This window comes from Mirounga leonina, unplaced genomic scaffold, assembly GCF_011800145.1.
Source record: "Mirounga leonina isolate KUSES-001 unplaced genomic scaffold, KU_Mleo_1.0 Mir_108, whole genome shotgun sequence".
In the NCBI taxonomy this organism is placed as follows: domain Eukaryota; kingdom Metazoa; phylum Chordata; class Mammalia; order Carnivora; family Phocidae; genus Mirounga; species Mirounga leonina.
In genome coordinates, this window is record NW_023270237.1 from 4854026 (window position 1) to 4876791 (window position 22766).

Sequence of the window (22766 nt, forward strand, 5' to 3'; positions counted from 1 at the left end):
GGCAAACCCCCCCCCATGTTATCAGAATTAAAATATATCACTGCCCAGACTGCTTTTAGAATCTCTCAACCAACATTCCCATTTCAGTTGCTTCTTGTTCCTGTTTTATTTTGAATTACCAAAGAAACTTATTTATAGACTTAGTATGTTTAATGGCTGTGATTCTACCAAGAACAGTATTTAAAGAGATTAATTTTAACTTAACGGGATCTTTAAAAATTGTTTTAAAAATAAGTATTGGGGTGCCTGGGTAGCTTAGTAGGTTAAGTATCTGACTCTTGATCACAGGGTTGTGAGTTCAAGCCCCAGCATGGAGCCTACTTAAAAAAAAAAGAAAAAGGAAGTATCAATAATAAATAAATAAATAAATAAAAATAAGTATTACCAAAATAAATTTCCCATAATATCTTCAGTTAGAAAAAAAAAAAGCAATTTAGTCTCCCCAACTACATTGTGAACTTGATGGCAAGTACCGCCAAGGCTTCTCTTGTCTTTTAACTAGTTTAATTTTCATAGTACTCTCATTTTAGAGATGGGAAAACTCAGGCAGAAAGTTAAGAAAGCCAATTTCATGTGTCTAGTAAGTGTTCAAGCTGAGATTTGAACCTAAGCAGTCAAGCTCTGTATGGAGTCTGGGCTTGCTGGGTGTCTAACAAGAACTTAGTAGGAACTGTATTTTTTTTTTTTTTTTAGATTTTATTTATTTATTTGACAGAGAGCGAGAGCAGGAACACAAGCAGGGGGAGTGGGAGAGCGAGAAGCAGGCTTCCTGCTAAGCAGGGAGCCCAATGTGGGACTCGATCCCAGGACCCTGGGATCATGACCTGAGCCGAAGGCAGACGCTTAACGACTGAGCCACCCAGGCGCCCTGTATTTTTTACTTTTTTTTAATAGGGAATTTGATTGCTATGATGCCAGATGACCTAGAGTAGGTGTGTTTTTATTTATTTATTTATTTATTTATTTATTTATTTATTTATTTATTTATTTAAAGATTTTATTTATTTGACAGAGAGAAACACAGTGAGAGAGGGAGCACAAGCAGGGGGAAGTGGAGGGAGAAGCAGGCTCCCCGCTAAGCAGGGAGCCCAATGCGGGGCTCAGTCCCAGGACCCTGGGACCATGACCTGAGCTGAAGGCAGACGCTTAATGACTGAGCCACCCAGGTGCCCCAGGTGTGTGTTTTTAAATGAGCTGTAACTCCTGAATTGGCAGAGTGATCAGAGATTGGACTTTACATGGGGAGGTTTTAGTGAATTCAAGACAAGTAGGAGATACTGTTCTCACCACTTAAGAACTTTTTCTTTGGTGTTCAAGAAACAATTTATTCTGTTACTGTGGAGCTTGAAGTTGAATTAGGGAGCTTCTTAAGTATAGTACAAGGTAGAAAGTGGTTAATGTCATCAGAGACACAGATGCAGCATCAGAGCGAGGTGACCTCAGAGAGCATCTCATCCCTGCTTCTCAGAGTGTGTCTAGGAGCCAGCTGCTTCACCTGCACCCGCTCTAGACCTACAGAATCAGTCTGCATTTTAACCAGATCCCCAGGTGATTTGTATTCCATTAAAACTTAAGCACCAATCTGGTCCATGTCTATCATTTTACAGAGCTTGAAGAATGAAGTAATTTAACTAGTTAGTGGGAAAGCCAAAACTTGAGTCCAGAGCCCTGGGTTCATGGTAGGGATGGATCTGCACTTTGCCATGCACAGTTAGGAGGTACTTTGGAATTTCAGAGCAGGTTTGTCTCTTATGTATGGCTTTTCTTGCAATGCTCAGAAAGGTTAAGCCACCTGCAGATTCACCCCTTTCTTTTTTTCTTTTACCACCTAGACTTAGAGCCTTGTTGATAGAGTGCCAGTTGCTTTATATTAGCAGAACACATTACTTAGAGAAACTGTGTTGATCATAACTTAGCTTTCTTCGTGTATAGTCTCTTCCCAAAAGATCTGTATCATTTCTGGGTACTATAAAATACTCCTGTGTTCAGAACATATAGTCATTTCTTTTACCCATTATTATTTTCAGGAATAAATTGAGGCTTAGAGAGAAAGTTTAGTTATTATTTGAAGAATAAAAGCCTCTGAAACAGTTGAAATGGATGATCTTGCTTTTAAGAGTGTTGCTGTGTCTTCCTTCCAAAAATAGAAGGGAAAATGTAAACAGGCATTGCCAGGAGGGCTGTTTTCTACTTTTGTCTTCACCTCTGTTTTAAATTGAGCATGATTTGCAAACATGCCCAGAATATTTCTAATCTCAGTTGCAAAACTGATTCTCTGAAGTATTTTTGTGAGGCATCTGTGGCACAGTTTTTGAAAAACATTCAAGTTAAGCCACTTTACACCTGACGGTACAGATTTGCTTTTTGCCTTCTTAAAACATTGAGGTAAAGGGATGCCTGGCTGGCTCAGTTGTAAGAGCATGTGACTCTTGATCTCGGGGTCCTGAGTTCAAGCCCCATATTTGGTATAGAGATTACTGAAAAAGTAAATAAACTTAAAATTTTTCTAAATTGTGGTAAAGTACACACAGCATAAAATATACTCTATCATTTTTAAGTACACGGTATAGCAGCAAGTATATTCACTTACCGTGCAGCAGGTCTCCAGAACCTTTCACCTCGCAAAACTGAAACTCTACACCTTCAACAACAGCTCCTCACTTTTCTCTCACCACCCCCTGGCAACCACTATTTCACTTTCTGTTTTGATGAGTTTGACTACATTAGGTACCCACATAAGTGGGATCATACGTATTTGTCTTTTGGTAAGTGGCTTATTTTCTATTTTATTATTAGGATAATGTTCTCGGAGTTCATCCATGTTGTAGCATGTGTTGGAATTTCCTTCCTTTGCAAGGCTGACTACGAATTCCCTTGTGTGTGTGTGTATATATTTATATACCGCATTTTGTTCCTCCGTTGATCTGTTGATCCCATGTTCTGACTGCTGTGACTAATGCTGCTGCGGACCTGAGTGTACAGTGCTTTTCCCTTCTTTCTTAAGCTTTGCTAAATCATCTGTGAGTTTGTGAGGAAAACTACACTAGTTAGAAGAATTGAGTTGATCATTTCTTTCTTCTTTGCTGCTAATTGTATAACCTTAGGTGAGATATGTGGCCCCTAGGAGTCTGCTGGACGTCCTTATGTCAGAAAGGGAAATACATAAAGTTGTAGGAATTCATAAAGTGTAGCACAGATGTGAAGAGGCCAGTGACTACTTATTAATCGATTTTCCTTTACATTCGGGGGCACTTTAGTCATTTGCTTTTGGAAGTTCTGAGTTTGTTGTTTTGTGGTCAGTGGTACCTGAAAAAGAAATCACTGTAATATTAAATATTTGTATAGTCAGGGGTGCCTGGGTGGCTCAGTCATTAAGCATCTGCCTTCGGCTCAGGTCATGATCCCAGGGTCCTGGGATCGAGCCCTGCGTCAGGCTCCCTGCTCGGCGGGAAGCCTGCTTCTCCCTTTCCCACTCCCCCTGCTTGTGTTCCCTCTCCTGCTGTGTCTCTGTCAAATAAAAAAATAAAATCTTAAAAAAATTTTTTGTATAGTTAATTCTTCAACTGTACAGTGCAAATTTTTATCTTAAAAACAAATAGTAACTGTAATGTTGGAAGGGAAGAATGAGTTGATATAAGAGAAGCTTGACTTCTCTGGAAATTTCCTGATTTTAGTTGTTGAACGATACAAACTAGTGAAAGGATTCACAAGATGACTTTTGTTTTGAAAGGTTGTTAAAAATCAAGTAACTACACATTTTAGGTAGCAATCTGTGATTGTAACTCTTGGTTAATCTCTGAAGAGTGGAAGAATATGAGTCACTGAAGTAGTTAAGTGCCTGGTGTGAAACGTAATGGTTTATTGGTAGAGTTGAGAGAAGTTGCCAATCCTTTCAGATGCTACAGCTCAAGGAGCTATCCATTAGATTTCTTACTGATATAGCTGTAATGGTTTGATGTGTGGCAAAAAAGGGCATCATTTATCTTGTCCAAAAAAAAAATTTTTTTTTTTAAGAGATTTTGACAGAGAGAGAGAGAGAGAGCACAAGTAGGCAGAGAGGCAGGCAGAGGGAGAAGCAGGCTCTCCACTGAGCAGGGAGCCCGACGTGGGGCTCGATCCCATCATGACCTGAGCCGAAGGCAGACACTTAACCGACTGAGCCACCCAGACGCCCCTAAAAAATTTTTTTTAAGTCCTATCTTTTTATATAATTCAGAGGAATTTGGGAATGTTTGTCTTCTAGGCTCATCAACAGAGCAGACGAGCAGATCGTTTATTAGCTGCAGGGAAATACGAAGAGGCTATTTCTTGTCACAAAAAGGCCTCAGGTGAGTATTCTTCTAAAGAAATACTGAGTCTAAAACTGGAGGGCAATTTCTTTTCTCCAGCCATCTCTCAACAAGTTATTCAGAATGAAAGTCCCAGTAGTAATGATAGGGTGTTGCCCTGCATGTACAAGGTTGACACTACTGACCCACCAGGACATCAGTTTGGATTACTTTTCAAGTGAGTATGTTGGATTTCCTAGTTCCTCCTAACCTAGTCTTCCTAAACCATGAAGGTTGCATATGCCATATTGGTAAATGACTCTGGACACAGCTTTCTGAATCCAAAGATTCCTAAAGGTAGAAGTGATTGCAATAAGTCTACCACTTTATCTTATTTGTTATGGAAAATGAATTTTAAATAGCCGTTTTGGGTTATGAAAGTAATAACTAAATTTTAACCGATTAGTTTTCACTGAATTTGTTTTCTAAGATGCTGGTAATACTCTTTGTTTAGCTTCTTTCTGAATATTTCATCTGTACATTTGTGCCTATGGTATCATGCTGATGATCGCTTTCTTTTAGGTATGAAATTTAGAATTAATGACTTCTTATCAAACAGTTATTTTATCCCAGTCAGTTGCAGTTTAGCATATGTTGAACTCAGAAATAGATATTTGGGGTCTGTTATGTAAAGACTGGTTTCTGTTGGCTGATTAACAAACCTAAAAACCTCGGGGAGGGAGTGATTTACTCATGCTGCATTCAAAATAGGCCACCTTTCTTAGAGCGAGGAAGACACTTTTTTTCTAGGCCACTGTGATGATTAAAACCATGTTGTTTCTTGGCAGAGTGTACCCTCCAGTGTTGCCTTAGGGCTGGACTACAGACCACACGGTTGGATACTGGTTTGACTAAGTTCTTTTATGTCAGTGATTTTTGCCTACACGCCCGTGATTTTCAGAGAAAATTTCAAGTCTTATTTTTAAAAGAATTAGTTTTGCCACTGAAGTGTACCCCTTCAGCAGTAAGGCTGAGGGCCTAATATGTACCCTGTAAGTCTTTGTGAATTTTTATGGTGAGTTTCATGGAGAGCTTTATACAAAATTAAACTTGGCAGCTAGTGCTCTTTAAATCTTTCATAAACTGTATTTTGTTGTGAATCAAATTGTTAATTTTATAGTCACCTTACAGAAAAGACAATGTACTACACTATTAAAAAAAAAAACAAACAGTGTTGTGTAGGGTGACTGGGTGGCTCAGGCGGTTACGGGTCTGCCTTTGGCTCAGGTCATGATCCCAGGGTCCTGGGATCGAACCCCTGCTCAGTGGGGAGCTTGTTTCTCCCTCTACCTGCCACTCCTTCTGCTTGTACTCTCTCTCTCTCTGTCAAATAAAGAAAATATTTTTAAAAAATGCTGTGGATGAATGCCACTGAAATAATACCGCAGTGGTTGTGGTTACATGTATATAAAATAAAATACAATGGAGTGACCAGCATATGTTATTGTGCATTGAGCAGTAGGAGATTCTGAGTATATAAAAGGGAGAAAGGTCTCCTTCATTCCTAACCTATATCCCTGTCTTTTTTTTTTTTTAAGATTTTATTTATTTATTTGAGAGAGCACAAGAGGGAGGAGGGTCAGAGGGAGAAGCAGACTCCCTGCTGAGCAGGGAGCCCGATGCGGGGCTCGATCCAGGGACTGCAGGATCATGACCTGAGTCGAAGGCAGACTCTTAACCGACTGAGCCACCCAGACACCCTCTATATCCCTGTCTTTATTTGAGGAGTTAAGATTGATGTTGGGCTTTACACGCCCCTTCCTACTTTGTCAGTATCTGCATTCTGCCACATTCTCAGGAGTAGAAAAGATAAAGGCAGCCTTTTGGATCCCATTAGCTCTAATTAGGGAGAGAATTTAAGTGTGATTAGTTAATCCCACTGAGCTGATTTGATTTGGAGTTCAGACTTGGTTAAAAATAGCCTTGTGGGGCGCCTGAGTGGCTCAGTCATTAAGCTTCTCCCTTCGGCTTAGGTCATGATTCCTGGGATCGAGCCCTGCATTGGGCTCCGCATCGGGCTCCCTGCTCAGCGGGAAGCCTGCTTCTCCCTCTCCCACTCCCTCTGCTTGTGTTTCTTCTCTCGCTCTGTCAAATACATAAATAAAATCTTTTTTTTTTTTTAAAGATTTTTATTTATTTATTTGACAGAGACATAGCGAGAGCAGGAACACAAGCAGGGGGAGTGGGAGAGGGAGAAGCAGGCTTCCTGCCGAGCAGGGAGCCCGATGTGGGACTCGATCCTAGGACCCTGGGATCATGACCTGAGCCGAAGGCAGACGCTTAACGACTGAGCCACCCAGGCGCCCTACATAAATAAAATCTTTAAAAAAAAAATAGCCTTGTGTTTCAGAGTGGAGTTGAAAATTGACGTGGTTAGGGGTGCCTGGGTGGCTCAGTCGTTAGAATTCTTACTTGTAGTCTTACACAGTCCACTTCCCTAAGTGGGTTTCATTTTTTTCACAAATAGCAAAAAGAGCAAATTTATGTTATTTATAAGTACATATTTTTAAGATTTTGTTTTTAAGTGATCTACACCGAACGTGGGGCTGAGCTTAAAATCCTGAGATCGAGTCACACACTACTGACTAAGCCAGCTAAGTGCCCCTTAAGACCCAAATTTTATTTATTTATTTATTTATATTTTTTAAAGAGTTTATTTATTTTTGACAGAGAGAGAGTGTACAAGCAGGAGAAGCAGCAGGCAGAGGGAGAGGGAGAAGCAGACTCTCTGCTGAGCAGGGAGCCCGATGCGGGGCTCGATACCAGGACCCTGGCATCATGACCCGAGCCGAAGGCAGTCTGTATGCAGCTATTCAGACTTACTATAGGAATAAAGGGCAAAAGTTGAGAAAAAAATATAAGTATGGCTAGAGCAAAGGCTATAGAACCAACTGTTTTCTGTTGGGGAGAGACCATCCAGTTAATCTGTATCTTAAAGACTATGATAGAAACTGGCAGACAACAAAACCATTTAAAATATTTGAATTAAGAGGACAGAAACATTGCCTTGTAGTATCTGCAAAAAGGCAAAAAGGAACTTAATGTAGGGATGAGAGACACTGAAAAGTTTATAGTAAGCAAGAAATAAAAAATGGAGACTGTGCGTGATCTATTATTTTATTACTTGTCATTTATACCGTTTTGTTCCACAGTATATAAAAGGCCTTAGAGAGGAATATAGCAAAATATAAAATGTAATTAGAAATAAGCAGATGAGGGCGCCTGGGTGGCTCAGTTGGTTAAGCGACTGCCTTCGGCTCAGGTCATGATCCTGGAGTCCCTGGATCGAGTCCCGCATCGGGCTCCCTGCTCGGCAGGAAGTCTGCTTCTCCCTCTGACCCTCCCCCCTCTCATGTGCTCTCTCATTCTCTCTCTCTCAAATAAATAAATAAAATCTTTAAAAAAAAAAAGAAAGAAAAGAAATAAGCAGATGAGGAAGCCACAGAAAGATAAAATGAGGAGTACCTGGAAGCATAGTTCACAAAATGCACCATGAGTTCTTGCTTATTTGATAGAAGGAGAACTTGGCTTTGAGCTTTCTAGAAGGTAGCTCAGAGAGGAAAATTAGGGATTTTTACAGTGACTTTTTAAATCCAAGTAAATTAAGTCACCCAGGAACTGATCCTAAGGTCAGAGAGAAGTTTATTGAATTACTATTTATGGTCTTCATAAAGGACATTATTCTATCCTCAGCAACTTGCTTACAATAAATAAGTCAGCAGGTTCTTATGGCTCTTAACTACCTGATTCATGGTAGGTTGATGGGATAGCTCAGAAATAATTCAATAAAAGTAGTTCTATAGGAGGCCAAAATGATATAGTCCAGGTATTCATGTGGGCAAAAAGACACTAATAATCAGTCTCTGATTTTGATTTGTGATCAAAATGAGTAGTAGGGTTTTGATAGGTTCCTGTTTAATTTTAATCCTTCCTGATCCTATATTTCTAATTAGGCCATCTTTACTTTCTTAATTATGAAACCTACAAGGATTTTGAAGAAAAACCCCTTCAAAATGGGGTAGAGAATATCTCCAGTTGATTACCACTGACTTCTTTCTTGGAGAAGTTAAGAATCCTGTCTTAAAATCCCCACCTTGTTTCTGTTCAGGAACAGGATAACTATGTAGCAGAATTGCTTCTAAAACCAGTTCTTTTTGTCCTAGGAGTACTAAAACTCTTCCTTTGACCTGTTGATTACAAGATTATGACACTCATATTAATGTGCCTTTTTTTTTTTTAACCAGCATATCTTTCTGAAGCCATGAAGCTCACACAGTCTGAGCAGGTGAGACAATTTCTTAGTATTTGTGATAAGGATTAGAAGGATTTTCTTGTGGAGACTTGAACTGTGTGTAAAATAAAGTATTGCGCCCCTCTCAAAACACCGTAGTCCAAAATACATAAGTTGGATAAGAGAAGAGTACTTCAGAAATTAAAACTCAGTGAACTGCTGTCAGTGTCCCAGACATGGCATGCAGAAACTTCTTTTTTTTCTTAGTTACTCCTAGATCTCAGATCACCAGATGTGTTCCTTAGAGACTTCTAGGGCCTCTCCTGAGCATTAGCTCACAGAGAGTAAGCAGGTCTGGCCAAGGGGGAAACCAGTTGGCCTTCCCTTTGCATGCCAAAAATAATTTAAATCTGAATTTGTCTTTTCCTGAATTCCTAAGCAGTTCTGGTACCTTTAAATTTTGTTTCACCAACGGTTTTAAATTTCTTCTGTGTTTGGGGAGGGCCTTTATCTTTGGATAAAGGTTTTGAAAATACCTTTATCCAAAGATGATTTTCTAATTATAAAAGTGGCAGGGTACATAGGAGATACTCAGTAGTGTTTGTCTAATTGAATTAAGGAGATCCTTAGGGGATATCAGCGGGCAGGGAAGAAATACCACTTCCTCAAACTGAACCAAGAGAACCTGAAAGTTATGTTCTATTCCGTGCTCTTCCCTTGGTATAGAACTGCTCATGTTAGCCATGTAATACAAACATGCACTGAGCCTCCTTAACTCTTGTTAATAAAAAGGGATTTTAGCTGGGGCACCTGGGTGGCTCAGTTGGTTAAGTGTCTGACTTTTTTTTTTTTTTTTTAAGATTTTATTTATTTATCAGAGCACAAGCAGGGGCAGCGGCAGGCAGAGGGAGAAGCAGGCTCCCCGTTGAGCAAGGAGCCTGACATAGGACTCGATCCCAGGACCCCGGAATCATGACCTGAGCCAAAGGCAGATGCTTAACCGACTGAGCCACCCAGGCATCCCTAAGCATCTGACTCTTGATTTCAGCTCAGATCATGATCTTAGGGTCCTGGGATCGAGCCCTACCCTGGGCTCTGCACTCAGCCTGGAGTCTGCTTAGGGATTCTCTCTCTCCTTCTCCCCCCATCTCTCTCTCTAATAAATAAATCTTTAAAAAAAGATCTTAACTAGTTGTAGAATGAATATCTAAAGAGGAAAGTTTTCTAATTTTAAGCTTAGTACAAATGGCATCTCACAGGGGTAGGGTTGTTCAAAAAAGTTCTCAATATGTTGATTTGGAAAGGACTTCTGACTTTCTGAATGAATGGGGTTTTGTTTATGAATAAAAAAGTTAGCTTATCTAAGATAGAAAGGTCCAGTTATTTTGTTTTTGCTTTTTTGTTTAAAAAATTTTAAAACATCATATCAGAATAGAATTCTGATTGAATCACATTGTCATTATTATTATTTTTTAGACCACTGTTTTTCTCACTTAGAATTTTTTTTAAAGCACCCAGTATGGTTAACAGAATGCCATAGCATTTTAAACAAAATATTAAAGCTTTTTTCCCCCCACACACTTTACTGTGGATATGTTACTTTTACAAGTAGAAAATTGTTAACAGAAAGTTTCCACAAATACTCCTTGACAACACGTTCAGCATAGAAAATGTGGAAAATACAGTTGAGTCTTGAACAACTTGAGGCTTACAAGTGCCAGCCTCCTAAATAGTCGAAAGTCTGCCTAAACTTCCCCCCCATCCAAAACTTAATTACTGATATTCTGTTGACCAGAAGCCTTAACAATAACATTAACAGTTGATTACACATACTGTGTATGTTGCATGACTATATACTGTATTCTTATACAGCCATAAGCTAGAAAAAAGAAAATAATAAAGTCACAAGAAAGAGAAAATACGGTTAGCGTACTGTCCTGTATTTGTTGACTCTATATAGGTTAAAGTTTCTGTTGCCTGTTTACAGGATGAATTGCCTGTTAGTACCGACATCAGTACTGTAGATGTTAAATGTATTACTGACATGAGACATCAGAAATAAAAATGTGACAAGAACTCATTTATTTGCAGGTATAACAAACAATGCATGCACTGATAACGAAGAAGCAGCAATATGGTTGCTTTATGGTAGACTAGCCTAAACACTAATGTATGACTCATTCATTATAGAATGTTTATGGTGTATAGTGTTACAGTCATATTCATAATACAGTGTTGGAAATATTGTTACATCTTTAAAAACTCACTTACCTGTGATGATAGGCTAATATGTGGTTTCTCCCGTTTACGGGAGAGGCGTACCAAATGGTCATGTAATTCTTTGAAAGCAAGGTCATAAAACAGTAAGAAAACTTCATCATGATGCCCATGTAAAGGTGGACTGCTTCCACACAAGCCTTGCACACGGTGTCAGACACAGTAAATGAATACTTCAGCAATGTTGAGGACACACAAACATTTCATACGGTTCTTGCAGCATAGTTACTAGATTTTCACATGAAGCTGCTCACACACAGGTAAGTTCATTAACTATATGGCATGATGATGATTTACTCTTCATTAAGTGGAAGGAGATCATAAGGTTTTTGTGTTATCATAAAAGTTTTGGTTTTTTTTTTCTTTTTAAATAGGCATTTGTTCACAAATCAGGTTGACTGGGCTCAGCTGGGCAGTTGTCAGTTGAGGGGGTGGGGAGCTCTCATGCAGTCAGATGGTGGCAGCTGATGATGTCATCTCCCAGGTGGCTTCTCCCGTCTGGTGCTGGGCTGGGGAGACTTAGTACGGCCTGAGACAGCTAGGGCTCCTCAGGTAGCACAGCATCGTTCTCCTCCTCCTCCTCTTTCTGGTCTTTGTAACCTGGCCACGTGGCAGTTGAAGTTTCCCAGCACCATCCCTTCTGCATTGTTCCTTGAATTGACCACAAAGGCTCACCCAGGTTTGAGGGGAGGGTATTAGACTCCGTCTCTTGATAGGACTGTTCAAAAGTTTATAGACATGTGTTAAAACTACCACAGTGGGGCTCTCCTGCCCTGGTTGGTCCACACCCCAGCTTTGCCTTTTGGCTCTGTGACCTTGGGCATGTTCCTGAGTCTCTCTCTTCCTCAACTGCCATTCATTCATTCGTTTATTTTTTTTTTCGTTTGTTTATTTTTAAGTTTAGTTGATAATTCAGTGTTACATGAGTTTCAGGTGCACAGCATAGTGATTTGACAGTTCTGTGTATTAGGCAGTGGTGACCATAAGTATAGTTCCAATCTCTCACCATACAATGTTACTCCAGTATTAATGACTGGATTCCCTGTGGTGTACTTCTCATCTTCATGACTTACTTATTTTTTTTTTTTTAAAGATTTTTATTTATTTATTTGAGACAGAATGAGATAGAGAGAGCATGAGAGGGAGGAGGGTCAGAGGGAGAAGCAGACTCCCTGCCGAGCAGGGAGCCCGATGCGGGACTCGATCCCGGGACTCCAGGATCATGACCTGAGCCGAAGGCAGTCGCTTAACCAACTGAGCCACCCAGGCGCCCCATGACTTACTTATTTTATAATGGAAGTTTGAACCTCTTAATCCCCTTCACCTATTTTGTCCATCAACCCATCCCCCTCCCCTGTGGCCACCACCAGTTCTCTGTATTTGAGTCTGTTTCTGTTTGTTCAGTTGCTTTTTAGATTCCGCATACAAGTAAAATCATATGGTATTTATCTTATCCCTATTTTATTTGCTTAGTGTGAGACCCTCTAGGTCCATCCATGCTGTCACAGGTGGTAAGATCGCATTCTTTTTAATGGCTGGATAATACTCCGTTTATATACACCACATCTTTTTTTATCCATTCATCTATCCATAGATACTTAGGTTGTTTCCATATCTGGGCTATTGTAAATAATGCTTCAGTGAACGTAGGGTGTGCGGAGATCTTTTCGAATTAGTGTTTTTGTTTTGTTTGGGTTAATACCTAGTAGTGGAATTACTGGGTTCTATGGTGGTTCTATTTTTAAATTTTTAAGGAACCACCATAGTGGCTGCACCAGTTTGCATTCCCACCAGCTGTGGGTTCTTTTTTCTCCACATCCTCACCAACACCTGCTGTGTCTTGTGTTGTTGATTTTAGCCATTTTGACAGGTGTGAGGTGATACTTTATTGTGGTTTTCATTTGCATTTCCCTGATTGGTAGTGATGTTGAGCATCTTTTCATGGGTCTGTTGGCCATGTGGATGTCTTTTTTGGAGGAATGTCCATTTGTGTCTTCTGCCCATTTTTTGGATTTTTTTTTTCATAAAGTTTTATGAATGCTTTATATATTTGGATATTAACCCCTTATTGGATTCATCATTTGTGAATACCTTCTCCCATATTGTAAGTTGTTGCCTCTTCATTTTGTTGATGGTTTCCTCCTTATGCAAAAGCTTTATATTTTGATATAGTCCCATTTATTTTTGCTTTTGTTGTCCTTGCTTGAAGAGGCAGATCCAAAAAATAATCACTGAGACCAGTGTTAAAGAACTTACTGCTTATGTTTTTTCCCAGGAATTTTAGGTTTCAGGTCTCATGTTTAGGTCTTTAATTCATGTTGAGTTTATTTTTGTGGGTGGCGTAAGAAAGTGGTCCAATTTCATTCTTTAGCATGTAGTGGGCCAGTTTTATTAAAGAGACTATCTTTTCCCCATTGTATATTCCTGCCTCCTTTGTCATAGATAAGCTATATGTGCATTTATTTTTGTGATCTCTGTTCTGTTCTGTTTGATGTATATGTCTGTTTTTGTGCCATACCATACCGTTTTGATTACATAGCTTTGCAGTATAGCTTGAAATTTGGAGTATAGTACCTCCAGCTTTGTTCTTTTTTTTTTTTTTTTAAGGTTTTATTTTGTGAGAGAGGCAGAGAGGGAGCGAGCATGAGTGGGAGAGGGGCAGAGAGAAAGGGAGAAGCAGACTCCTTGCTGAGCACGGATGCCCCCCCCCCCAACTTGGGGCTTGATCCCAGGACCCTGAGATTATGACCTGAGCATGACCAGGCAGATGTTTAACCGACTGAGCCACCCAGGCGCCTCCAGCTTTGTTCTTTATCAAGATTGCTTTGGTTATTTGGGGTCTTTTGTGTTTCCATATAAATTTTAGGATTATTCTAGTTCTTTGAAAAATGTCATTGGTATTTTGATAGGGATTGCATTGAATCCGTAGATTGCTTTGGGTAATATGGACATTTTAGTAGTATATCTTTCTATTTATTTGTGTCATCTTTAATTTTTTTTCATCCATGTCTTAGTTTTCAGAGTATAGGTCATTTTCACCTCTTTGGTTATAAATTTATTTTTAGGTATTCTTTTTGATGTAATTATAGAAGTGATTGTTTTCTTAATTTCTGCTACTTTGATACTAGTGTTTAGAAACATGATGGATTACTGTATATTTTGTATCCTGAAACCTTACTGAAATCATTTATTCTCATACTTTCCTGGTGGCTTTTTTTTTTTTAATTTTTTTTTTTTAGATTTTATTATTTATTTGAGAGAGAGAGGGATAGAGCACAAGCAGGGGGAGCAGCAGAGAGGAAGAAGCAGGCTCCCCACTGAGCAGGGAGCCCAATGAGGGGCTCGATCCCAGGACCCTGGCATCATGACCTGAGCCGGAGGCAGACGCTTAACCGACTGAGCCACCCAGGCACCGCTTTCCTGGTGGCTTCTTACGGGTTTTCTCTATATAGTATTCTGTCATCTGCAAATAGTGACAATTTTATTTCTTCCTTACCAATTTGGATACCTTTTATTTCTTTTTCTTATTGCTGGGGCTAGGACTTCAGTATTACATTGAATAAGTGGCAAGGGCTGATACCCTTATCTTGTTCCTGATCTAAAGAGGGAAAACTTTCAGCTTCTAACCATTGAGTATGATGTTAGCTGTGGGTTTTTCATATATGGCCTTTATTATAAAAGTTGAGGCATCTTCCCTCTAAACCCATTTTGTTGAGAGCTTCTTTATCAAGAATAAATGTTGAATTTTGTCAAATGCTTTCTCTGCTTCTGTTGAGATGATTGTATGATTTTTACCTTTCGTTTTGTTAACCTGGTATTAGCTGGTTGATACATTTGCAGATATTGACAGTCCTTGGAGCCCTGAAATAAATCCCACTAGATTGTGGTGTGGTGGATGATCCTTTTAATGTGTTGTTGATTCGGCTTGCTAATACTTTGTTGAGGATTTTTACATCTGTGTTCATCAGGAATATTAGTCTGTAATTTTTTTTGTAGCGTCTTTGTCTGGTTTAGGTATCACGATAATGCTGGCCTCACAGAATTTGGAAGCTGTCCTAGCTCTTCTATTTTTTGTAATAGGTTCAGAAGGATAGGTATTAACTCTTAAAAAAAAAGATGTTTGGTAGAATTCACCTGTGAAGTCATCTGGTCCTGGATCTTTGCTTGTTGGGAATTTTTTATTACACATTCAGTTCAGGTACTAGTAATCAGTCTTAAATTTTTCTATTTCTTCCTGATTCAGTTTTGGGAGGTTATATGTTTCTAAGAATTTATCCATTTCTTCTAGTTGTCCAATATGTTGACATGTAAGTTTTTGTAGTAGTTTCTCATAATCCTTTGTATTTCTGTGGTATTGGTTGTAACTTCTCTTTTCATTTCTGATTTTATATGTAAGTGTCCTCTTTTTTTGATGAGTGTTGTTGAAGGTTTATCAATTTTGTTGTCTTTTCAGAAAACCAGCTCTTCGTTTCTTTTATCTTTTCTATTTTTTAAAGTCTCCATTTCACTTATTGCCACACTGATCTTTATTATCTCCTTCCATTTACTTTGGGCTTTCTTCTTCCTTTTCTAGTTCCTTTATCTGAAAGGTTAGATTGAGATTTTTCTTATTTCTTGAGGTCATCAGTATCACTCTTAACTTCCCTTTTGCTTTTGCTGTGTCCCGTAGTCTTTGAACTGTTGTTTTCATTGCTCCGTGTCTTTTTTTGGAGTCCTCTTTGATTTTTTCTTTTTATTGACCTTGCTTAGTAGCATGTTTTAGCCTCCACGTGTTTGTGTTTTTTCCAGTTTTCTTCTTGTAGTTGATTGCTAGTTACATACTCTGGTGGTTAGAAAAGATGCTTGAAATGATTTCAATCTTAAATTTATTGTGGACTAACGTGATTTATCCTGGAGACTGTTCCATGTGCATTTGAGAACAGTGTGTGTTCTATTGTTTTTGGATGGATTTAAGTCCATCTGGTCTAATGTGTCTTTCAAGGCCAATGTTTCCTTAATAATTTTATGTCTGGATCTATCTTTTGGTGTAAGTGGGGTGTTCAAGTTCCCTGTTACTCTATTACTGTCAGTTTCTCCCTTTGGGTCTGTTAATATTTGCTTTATGTATTTAGGTATTATGTATTTAGGTTTATGTATTTATTTATGCTCCTATGTTGGCTGCATAAATGTTTCCAGGTGTTTTCTTCTTGTTGGATTGATCCTTTATCATTGTGTAACGCCCTCCTTTGTCTCTTATTACTGCTTTTGTTTTACAGTGTATTTCTCCTGATGTAAGTATTGCTACTGCAGCTTTTATTCTGTTCTGTTTGCGTGGAATATCTTTTTCCATTTCTCCGCTTTTAGTCCGTGTGTCTTTAGGTTGGGAGTAAGTTTGTCGTAGGGAACATGTATGTAGGTCCTTTTTTTTTTAATCCACTCAGCCACCCTACCTGTTTTGATTGGAGCATTTAGTCTGTTTACATTTAAAGTAATTATCGGTTGGTGTGTATTTATTGCCATTTAAAAAATTGTTTTCTTGTTGTTTTGCAGTTCTTGTTCCTTCTATTGCTCTCTTCCCTTGTGATTCACTTTCTTTAATGTTATCATTGGATTCCTTTCTGTTTGTGTCTGTTACAGATTTTTGATTTGTGGTTACCGTGAGGTTCCTATATGATTGCATGTATATAGCTCTCTGTTTTAGGTTGGTGGTGATTTAAGTTTGAATGCATTCTAAAAGCAAGTGCATTTTTATTCACTTTATCACCCCCACGCACACACGTTTTTATGTTTTTGACATCTGTTTTATACCTTATTTAATGAGTCCCTTAACTAATTATAGTAGATTTTGTCGACTTCGTTCTTTTAACCCTCATACTAGCTTTATCCGTGGTTGGTCCACTCCTTTTCTGTGTTTTTCCTTGCTGGCAAGATTTTTTCTTTCATGTGTTTTCTTCTAGTTTTGGTCTTTTCTTTTCCACTTTAATGCTTCTTGTAACTGGTTTAGTGCTGATGAGCTCCTTTAGCTTTTGTTTTGTCTGGGACACTCTCTTATCTCTCCTTCAATTCAGAATGATAGCCTTGCTGGGTATTTATTGATTTGTTTCAGCACTTTGAATATATCATGCCGCTCCTGGCCTGCAGACCTTTTGCTTAGAATCCACCTGATTCTGGAAAAGTGCAAATACTAGAATAAAACAGAACAAGCATCCCATACTGTTCAGTAACTGAACACAGCTACTCTTGTTTGGCAGAGGATTCATTAACTGGATTGGATCATCTTTGTAACAACATCTAATTTTTAGGGTTCAGGATTCAATAACTGAACACATCTCTTTGGCAGAGGATTCACTGTAACATTACCACCAGAGGCCTAGCCTTCCCCCTTTTCATAACTGGCATCTTGCTGTGATGTGGATGGAATTGCATTAAACCTGTATAGCGATTTGGGAAGAATTGACACCTTTCGTGTTCCAGGTCTTCGTGCGGCAGGTGACATCTGCCCCGGTTGAGCCTCCTCCTCTGTGGCGGCTCCACAGAGGGCTGGCCTCGGAAGGTCATGGGGCGTCCTGCTGAGGCCCCACGGCCGCTCCCCTGCTTGCTTTGGGAGGAATGGGAGAGAGCCAGCCTTCTCCCTCTTCTCCCCGCCCCACCCCCGCCAGGGGTTTCTGCCCTTGGCATGGGGACCCAGGGACTTGCCGGCATGCTTTGTGCAGACATGAGCACCAGCCAGAGCATTTATCTTAAAAGGCCAGAGTCTTTCCGGCATTTGGGAGAGATCATGTCAATGACCAGGGCCTTAGTTGGTCCTAAACAGAGTACCAGGCAAATAAAACATGTTCTCCATTTCCTTCCAGATACCGTAATTGATATTATTTATTAGGACTCTAGTATTGTTAGTGTGAATAGGGTTGTGATGTTAGAAGACCTAACAAGACCTTAGGGGGAAAATAGATGATCACATTTTTGCACTGTCTTCCTCACGGTGGTGGTCAGAAAAACACACTTCCAGGCAGGAGTTTTGCACTTTTCTAAAATTTGTACCACGTGGTCTGTGGTCAACTCTCCTAGGGTTTTTTTGGTCCCCCTCCTCCTTAGTGACACTTCTCCAGTCTGTGTTTCTACTCCAGAAACTGAGAATGAAATGTGCTGAAATTATGAAAACTTGTCCGTGATCACTGTCCTACTGCATCCTGCACTTGGTTCAGTCGCTGAAGAAAGAGTAGCTGTGTTCAGTTATTGAACAGTATGGGATGCTTGTTCTGTTTTATTCTAGTATTTGAATATTTCACATTGGTCTTTCTATGGAACTCATGTATGTTGGAAAAGTGTTTTCATTTCTGAAATTGCCAAACTGTTTCCCATATTGCTCCTCCCAGTTGCCGCTGCAGTTCGGTGATGGCAGACTTTACACTGCTGTTGATAGAACGTGGTCATTTTGATGGTGAAAATAAAATTGATTTAGGGGTGCCTGGGTGGCTCAGTCGGTTAGGCCTAGACACCTTCGGCTCAGATCATGATCCTGGGGTCCTGGGATCGAGCCTCACATCTGACTCTCTGCTCGGCAGGGAGCCTGCTTCTCCCTCTCCCTCTCCCGCTCCCCCTGCTTGTGCGCTCTCGCTCTCTGACAAATAAAATCTTAAAAAAAAAATAAAATAAAATTGATTTATATAATTAATAACATCCCAATGTTATTTTATAGTTGAGGTTATATAGTTTTCATCTAAACCAGAGTGCAAAGATCTGTACAGAAATGATATAAAATAAAACCACCTTAAAAATTAGATGTTGTTACAAAGGTGAGGAAAGAGATTTACCAAAAAAACCCCCACAAAAACCCAGCTGATAATCCTGTGGGGATTTCCTTATATGTAACTAGTTGTTTTTCTCTTGCTGCTTTTAAGATTCACTTTATCTTTAATTTTTGACAGTTTAACTATAATATGTCTTGGTATGGATCTTTGGGTTAAATTTGTTTGGGGCTTTTTTTGATTCCTGGACCTGATGTCTGTTTTCTTCCCCGTGTTAAGGAAGTTCTCAGCTATTTCTTTTTTGTTTTGTTTTAAAATAAAAATTATTGGGACGCCTGGGTGGCTCAGTTGGTTAAGCGACTGCCTTCGGCTCAGGTCATGATCCTAGAGTCCTGGGATCGAGTCCCACATCGGGCTCCCTGCTGAGCAGGGAGTCTGCTTCTCCCTCTGACCCTCCCCCCTCTCATGCTCTCTCTATCTCATTCTCTCTCTCAAATAAATAAATAAAATCTTTAAAAAATAAAATAAAATAAAAATTATTTTTAAAAAGCTCTATTCCTTTTTTTTTTTTTTAATTTCAGGGGTAAAATTTAGTGATTCATCAGGTGCATATAACACCCAGTGCTCATCACAAGTGCCCTCCTTAATGCCTGTCACCCAATTACCCCATCCCCCCCACCCACATCCCCTCCAGCAACCCTGTTTGTTTCCTAGAGTTTGGTGTCTCTTATGGTTCTCCCTGTTCTCGTCGTATTTTATTTTTCCTTTCCCCTATGTTCATCTGTTTTGTTTCTTAAATTCCACATATGAGTGAAATCATATGGTATTTGTCTTTCTCTGACTGACTTCGCTTAGCATAATACCCTCTAGTTCCATCCATACCATTGCAGATGGCAAGATTTAATTCTTTTGATGGCTGAGTAGTATTTCGCTGTATGTGTGTGTATATATATATATATATATATATATACACCACATCTTCTTTATCCATTCATCTGTCAGTGGACATCTGGGCTCTTTCCACAGTTTGGCTATTGCAGTCGTTGTAATTATTTCTTCATACAAGTTTTCTTATTATGCTTTGTTGCCCCAGAGGGGCAACAAATAATAACTGTCCTCATCCAAAAAATTTTTTTCTTTTGATGTTGATTTTGGGTGATTTCTACCCTTTCAGATGGCTGATCTCTTCTTCTGTATCATCTAATCTGTTTATTCCCTGTAGTGTATTTTTTGTTTGTTGTATTCTTCTGCTTTGCTTGGTACTTTCTTATTGTAGAGAGATTTTTGTCTCTTTGTTGAAGACTTACGTTCATCCATTCTTCTCCCAAGTTTGGTGAGCATCTTTATGACCATTACTTTGAACTGTTTATGGGGTAGATTGCTCATCTTTGTTTTATTTAATTGTTTTTCTGAGGATCTGTCTTGTTCTTTCATTTAGAATGTGTTCTTCTGTCTCCTTATTTTGACTGTCTTTATTTGTCTCTTAGGGAGTTCACCTTCATCTCCTGGTCCTGACGGAGTGGCCTTATGTAGGAGATGTCCTGTGGGGCTCAGAGGTGCAGTCCTCCGTAATCCCCTTTGTGGCCTGCAGGGACCCTCTTTGTGGCCGGGCCGTGACTGCTGTGGGTGGGAGTGGCCTCTGGCCCAGCTGAGACCTAATACTTGTTTTAAAAAAATTTGAGGCTCTGTTGAATAGCAAACATAGTATGTAAATTTTAAGTGTTACAAAGTTGTTCAGAAAGGAGGATAGGATCTTGGGATTATATTCATTGGATATTACTAAAGAGACTTAAATATTAAATGATCCCTTTCCTTCCCGTAATAGGCTCATCTGTCACTGGAATTGCAAAGGGATAGCCACATGAAACAGCTGCTCCTCATCCAGGAGAGGTGGAAAAGGGCCAAGCGGGAGGAGAGACTGAAAGCCCAGCAGAGCACAGACAGGGAGGCGGCCGCCCAGCTGCAGGCATCTCCCAGGCCCTCTTCTGAGGACGCCGAGGGCCAGAGTCCCCTTCTCTCTGAGAAATACGGCCCTTCCGCGGAGAAGCGTCTGCCTGAAATTCAGGGGGTCTTTGACAGGGACCCAGACACACTCCTGTTTTTACTTGAGCAGAAGCGTGAGCCGGCAGAGCCGCGCGTCGGAAGCAGAGCCCCCAAAGATGATAAGACAGTCATAGAGGAGCAGGCGACCAAGATCGCCGATTTGAAGAGGCACGTGGAGTTCCTCGTGGCTGAGAATGAAAGATTAAGGAAGGAAAATAAACAGCTGAAGGCCGAGAAGGCCAGACTTCTAAAGGGCGCAGTAGAGAAGGAGCTGGGTGTGGATGCTGACTTCGTAGAAAAGTCGGAGCTGTGGAGCTTGCCGCCGCCTCCCGAGACCGCCGAGGCCTCGTCCGGCTGGCAGAGCCTGGCCGCGAGCGCAGGGAGAGCCAAGGACATCCCCATACCCAGTCTCCCGCCCCTGGATTTCCCGTCCCCGGAGCTTCCCCTTATGGAGCTCTCGGAGGATCTTCTGAAAGGGTTTATGAATAATTGAAACGGAAGGCCATACAAGAGCTGAGGAGACAAGACAAAATAATAGAGTAATACAGTTCATCCAGAAAAAAAAGGGAAAACCACACGGGGGGCGATAGCAGAGACGGGCCGGGGAGGGGGGCCCGCGCGGGGCCGGGAAACGCTCACTGTGACGCGTCCCGTGTGCGGCGGAGCCCGGGCGCTGAGGACTCCAGACGGGCCAGACACCAGGCTCCCGGGGGCTCCCTCTCTCCTGATACAAACCAAATGGCTACCTGGAATAACGTTTTCAAGCAACAGTTATTTTTCTTATCTTCAGGGTTAAAATGTATAAAAGTCTGTTATGTATAATTAATCTATAATGCCATAAATGATAATGCAAAGCCTAAATAATATGGCGGCCTGAGGGGCCACCTTGTATTTGAAACATGCTTTCTATCATGCATTGACTCTATGCATTTTGTTATGCACATTTCGTTTGTTGAGTAAGGTGCGTAAGACACACCTTTCTAGCTGAAACTCTGTGCGCCACACTTTGCACTACTCATGACATAATGAGAACCTCAAGACTATCAGGAGAAATATTTAAATTTCCATTTTATGAAGAAAGGAACCAAATTGTTATTTTTTTTTTAAATTACCAGTTTACATAATTAATCAGGGTGCATTTTAAGTTCTGTTTTATTGTTTAAATGTATCATTTGAAAGTACTAAGGAAATATCCTTTTCTTTACTGATGCATGAGTGGAAGTGATGGTAGTTGGCAGTGTTTGATTGTAAGAAGTCAATAAAGTAATTGTGTTTTATACCTTTGTTGAATGTGGTTGGCAGTTGACAAGCAGGTTTTGGGTGGCTCCTCTGTTGTCAGTCCTGAATATGCCCTTGAAGAGATTCAGCCAGGTGATTCCTTGCGTTTGTTAAAGACCTGTGTCCGTTTCCCCTGTGACGGGGGGGGGGGGGTGAAGGACAATGAGGGAGCCCCTGAGGTTTCAGTGTGCCCCCTCTTGCCCAGCCGCACGGACAGTGCGCAGGCAGGGGGCGGCTGTACCCCGGGCCGCCCCCGCGCCCCCTGCTCCGCCGAGTCCCTGGATGTTCCATCCCGGAGCCGGAAGGGAGGGAGGAAGAGGACAACGTGAGCGCAATGCGTGGCTACAGGCCACTGGGTGTGTTTAAAGCCTAGACTTTGTTCACTGTGTGGAACTGTGGGAGGGCCACACGGACGGACAGACCCCACACTGCCTCCGAGACTGACCTCAGGGACAGTGGGGCCGAGGGGTAGGACTGCGCTCACACGTTTGGCGACGAAACTGGCAGAAGGAGGATGAGATGGAAGTGAGCTTGCGGAGGCCACGTTTTTTCATGTCTCATCTTGCTGCGGGTGAAACCAAAAATAAACTAGCTTCTTAAAAGACTTCTTCCAATTCTGTTAAAGTTATGTCAGTTTGTCCGTCTCAGTGTTGTAATATCCCAGATTCAGAATATTTTGCTTGCCTAACCTTCCTCACAAAACTTCCAATTTTAAAAGTTTGTGCCCCTGGGGCGCCTGAGTGGCACAGTCGGTTAAGCCTCTGACCCTTGATCTCAGCTCAGGTCATGATCTCAGGGTCGTGAGTTCAAGCCCCACGTCGGGTCCAGGCTGGGCCTGGAGCCTGCTTAAAAAAAAGTATAAAAGTTTGTGCCCCGGAGAAA

The 22766-nt window shown here is 40.6% G+C and overlaps 1 protein-coding gene across 5 annotated transcripts in view; it reads left to right on the forward strand.

The window, feature by feature from the left end:
• Positions 1–21885, forward strand: part of LOC118019622 (nuclear receptor-binding factor 2) — a 34567-nt gene extending 12682 nt beyond the window's left edge. For 2 of the 5 annotated variants that reach the window (XM_035019017.1, XM_035019011.1), the window contains 3 exons: positions 4244–4328; positions 8573–8613; positions 20389–21885. In XM_035019017.1, coding sequence (XP_034874908.1) covers positions 8590–8613; positions 20389–21099 — 735 coding nt within the window. In that variant the 5' untranslated portion in view covers positions 4244–4328; positions 8573–8589 and the 3' untranslated portion in view covers positions 21100–21885. Of the gene's footprint in view, positions 1–1137; positions 2766–4243; positions 4329–4675; positions 5344–8572; positions 8614–20388 lie in introns of those variants that run through there. The other 3 variants (XM_035019024.1, XM_035019005.1, XM_035019031.1) reach the window with 3 other exon arrangements.
• The last annotated feature ends 881 nt before the right edge of the window (positions 21886–22766 follow it).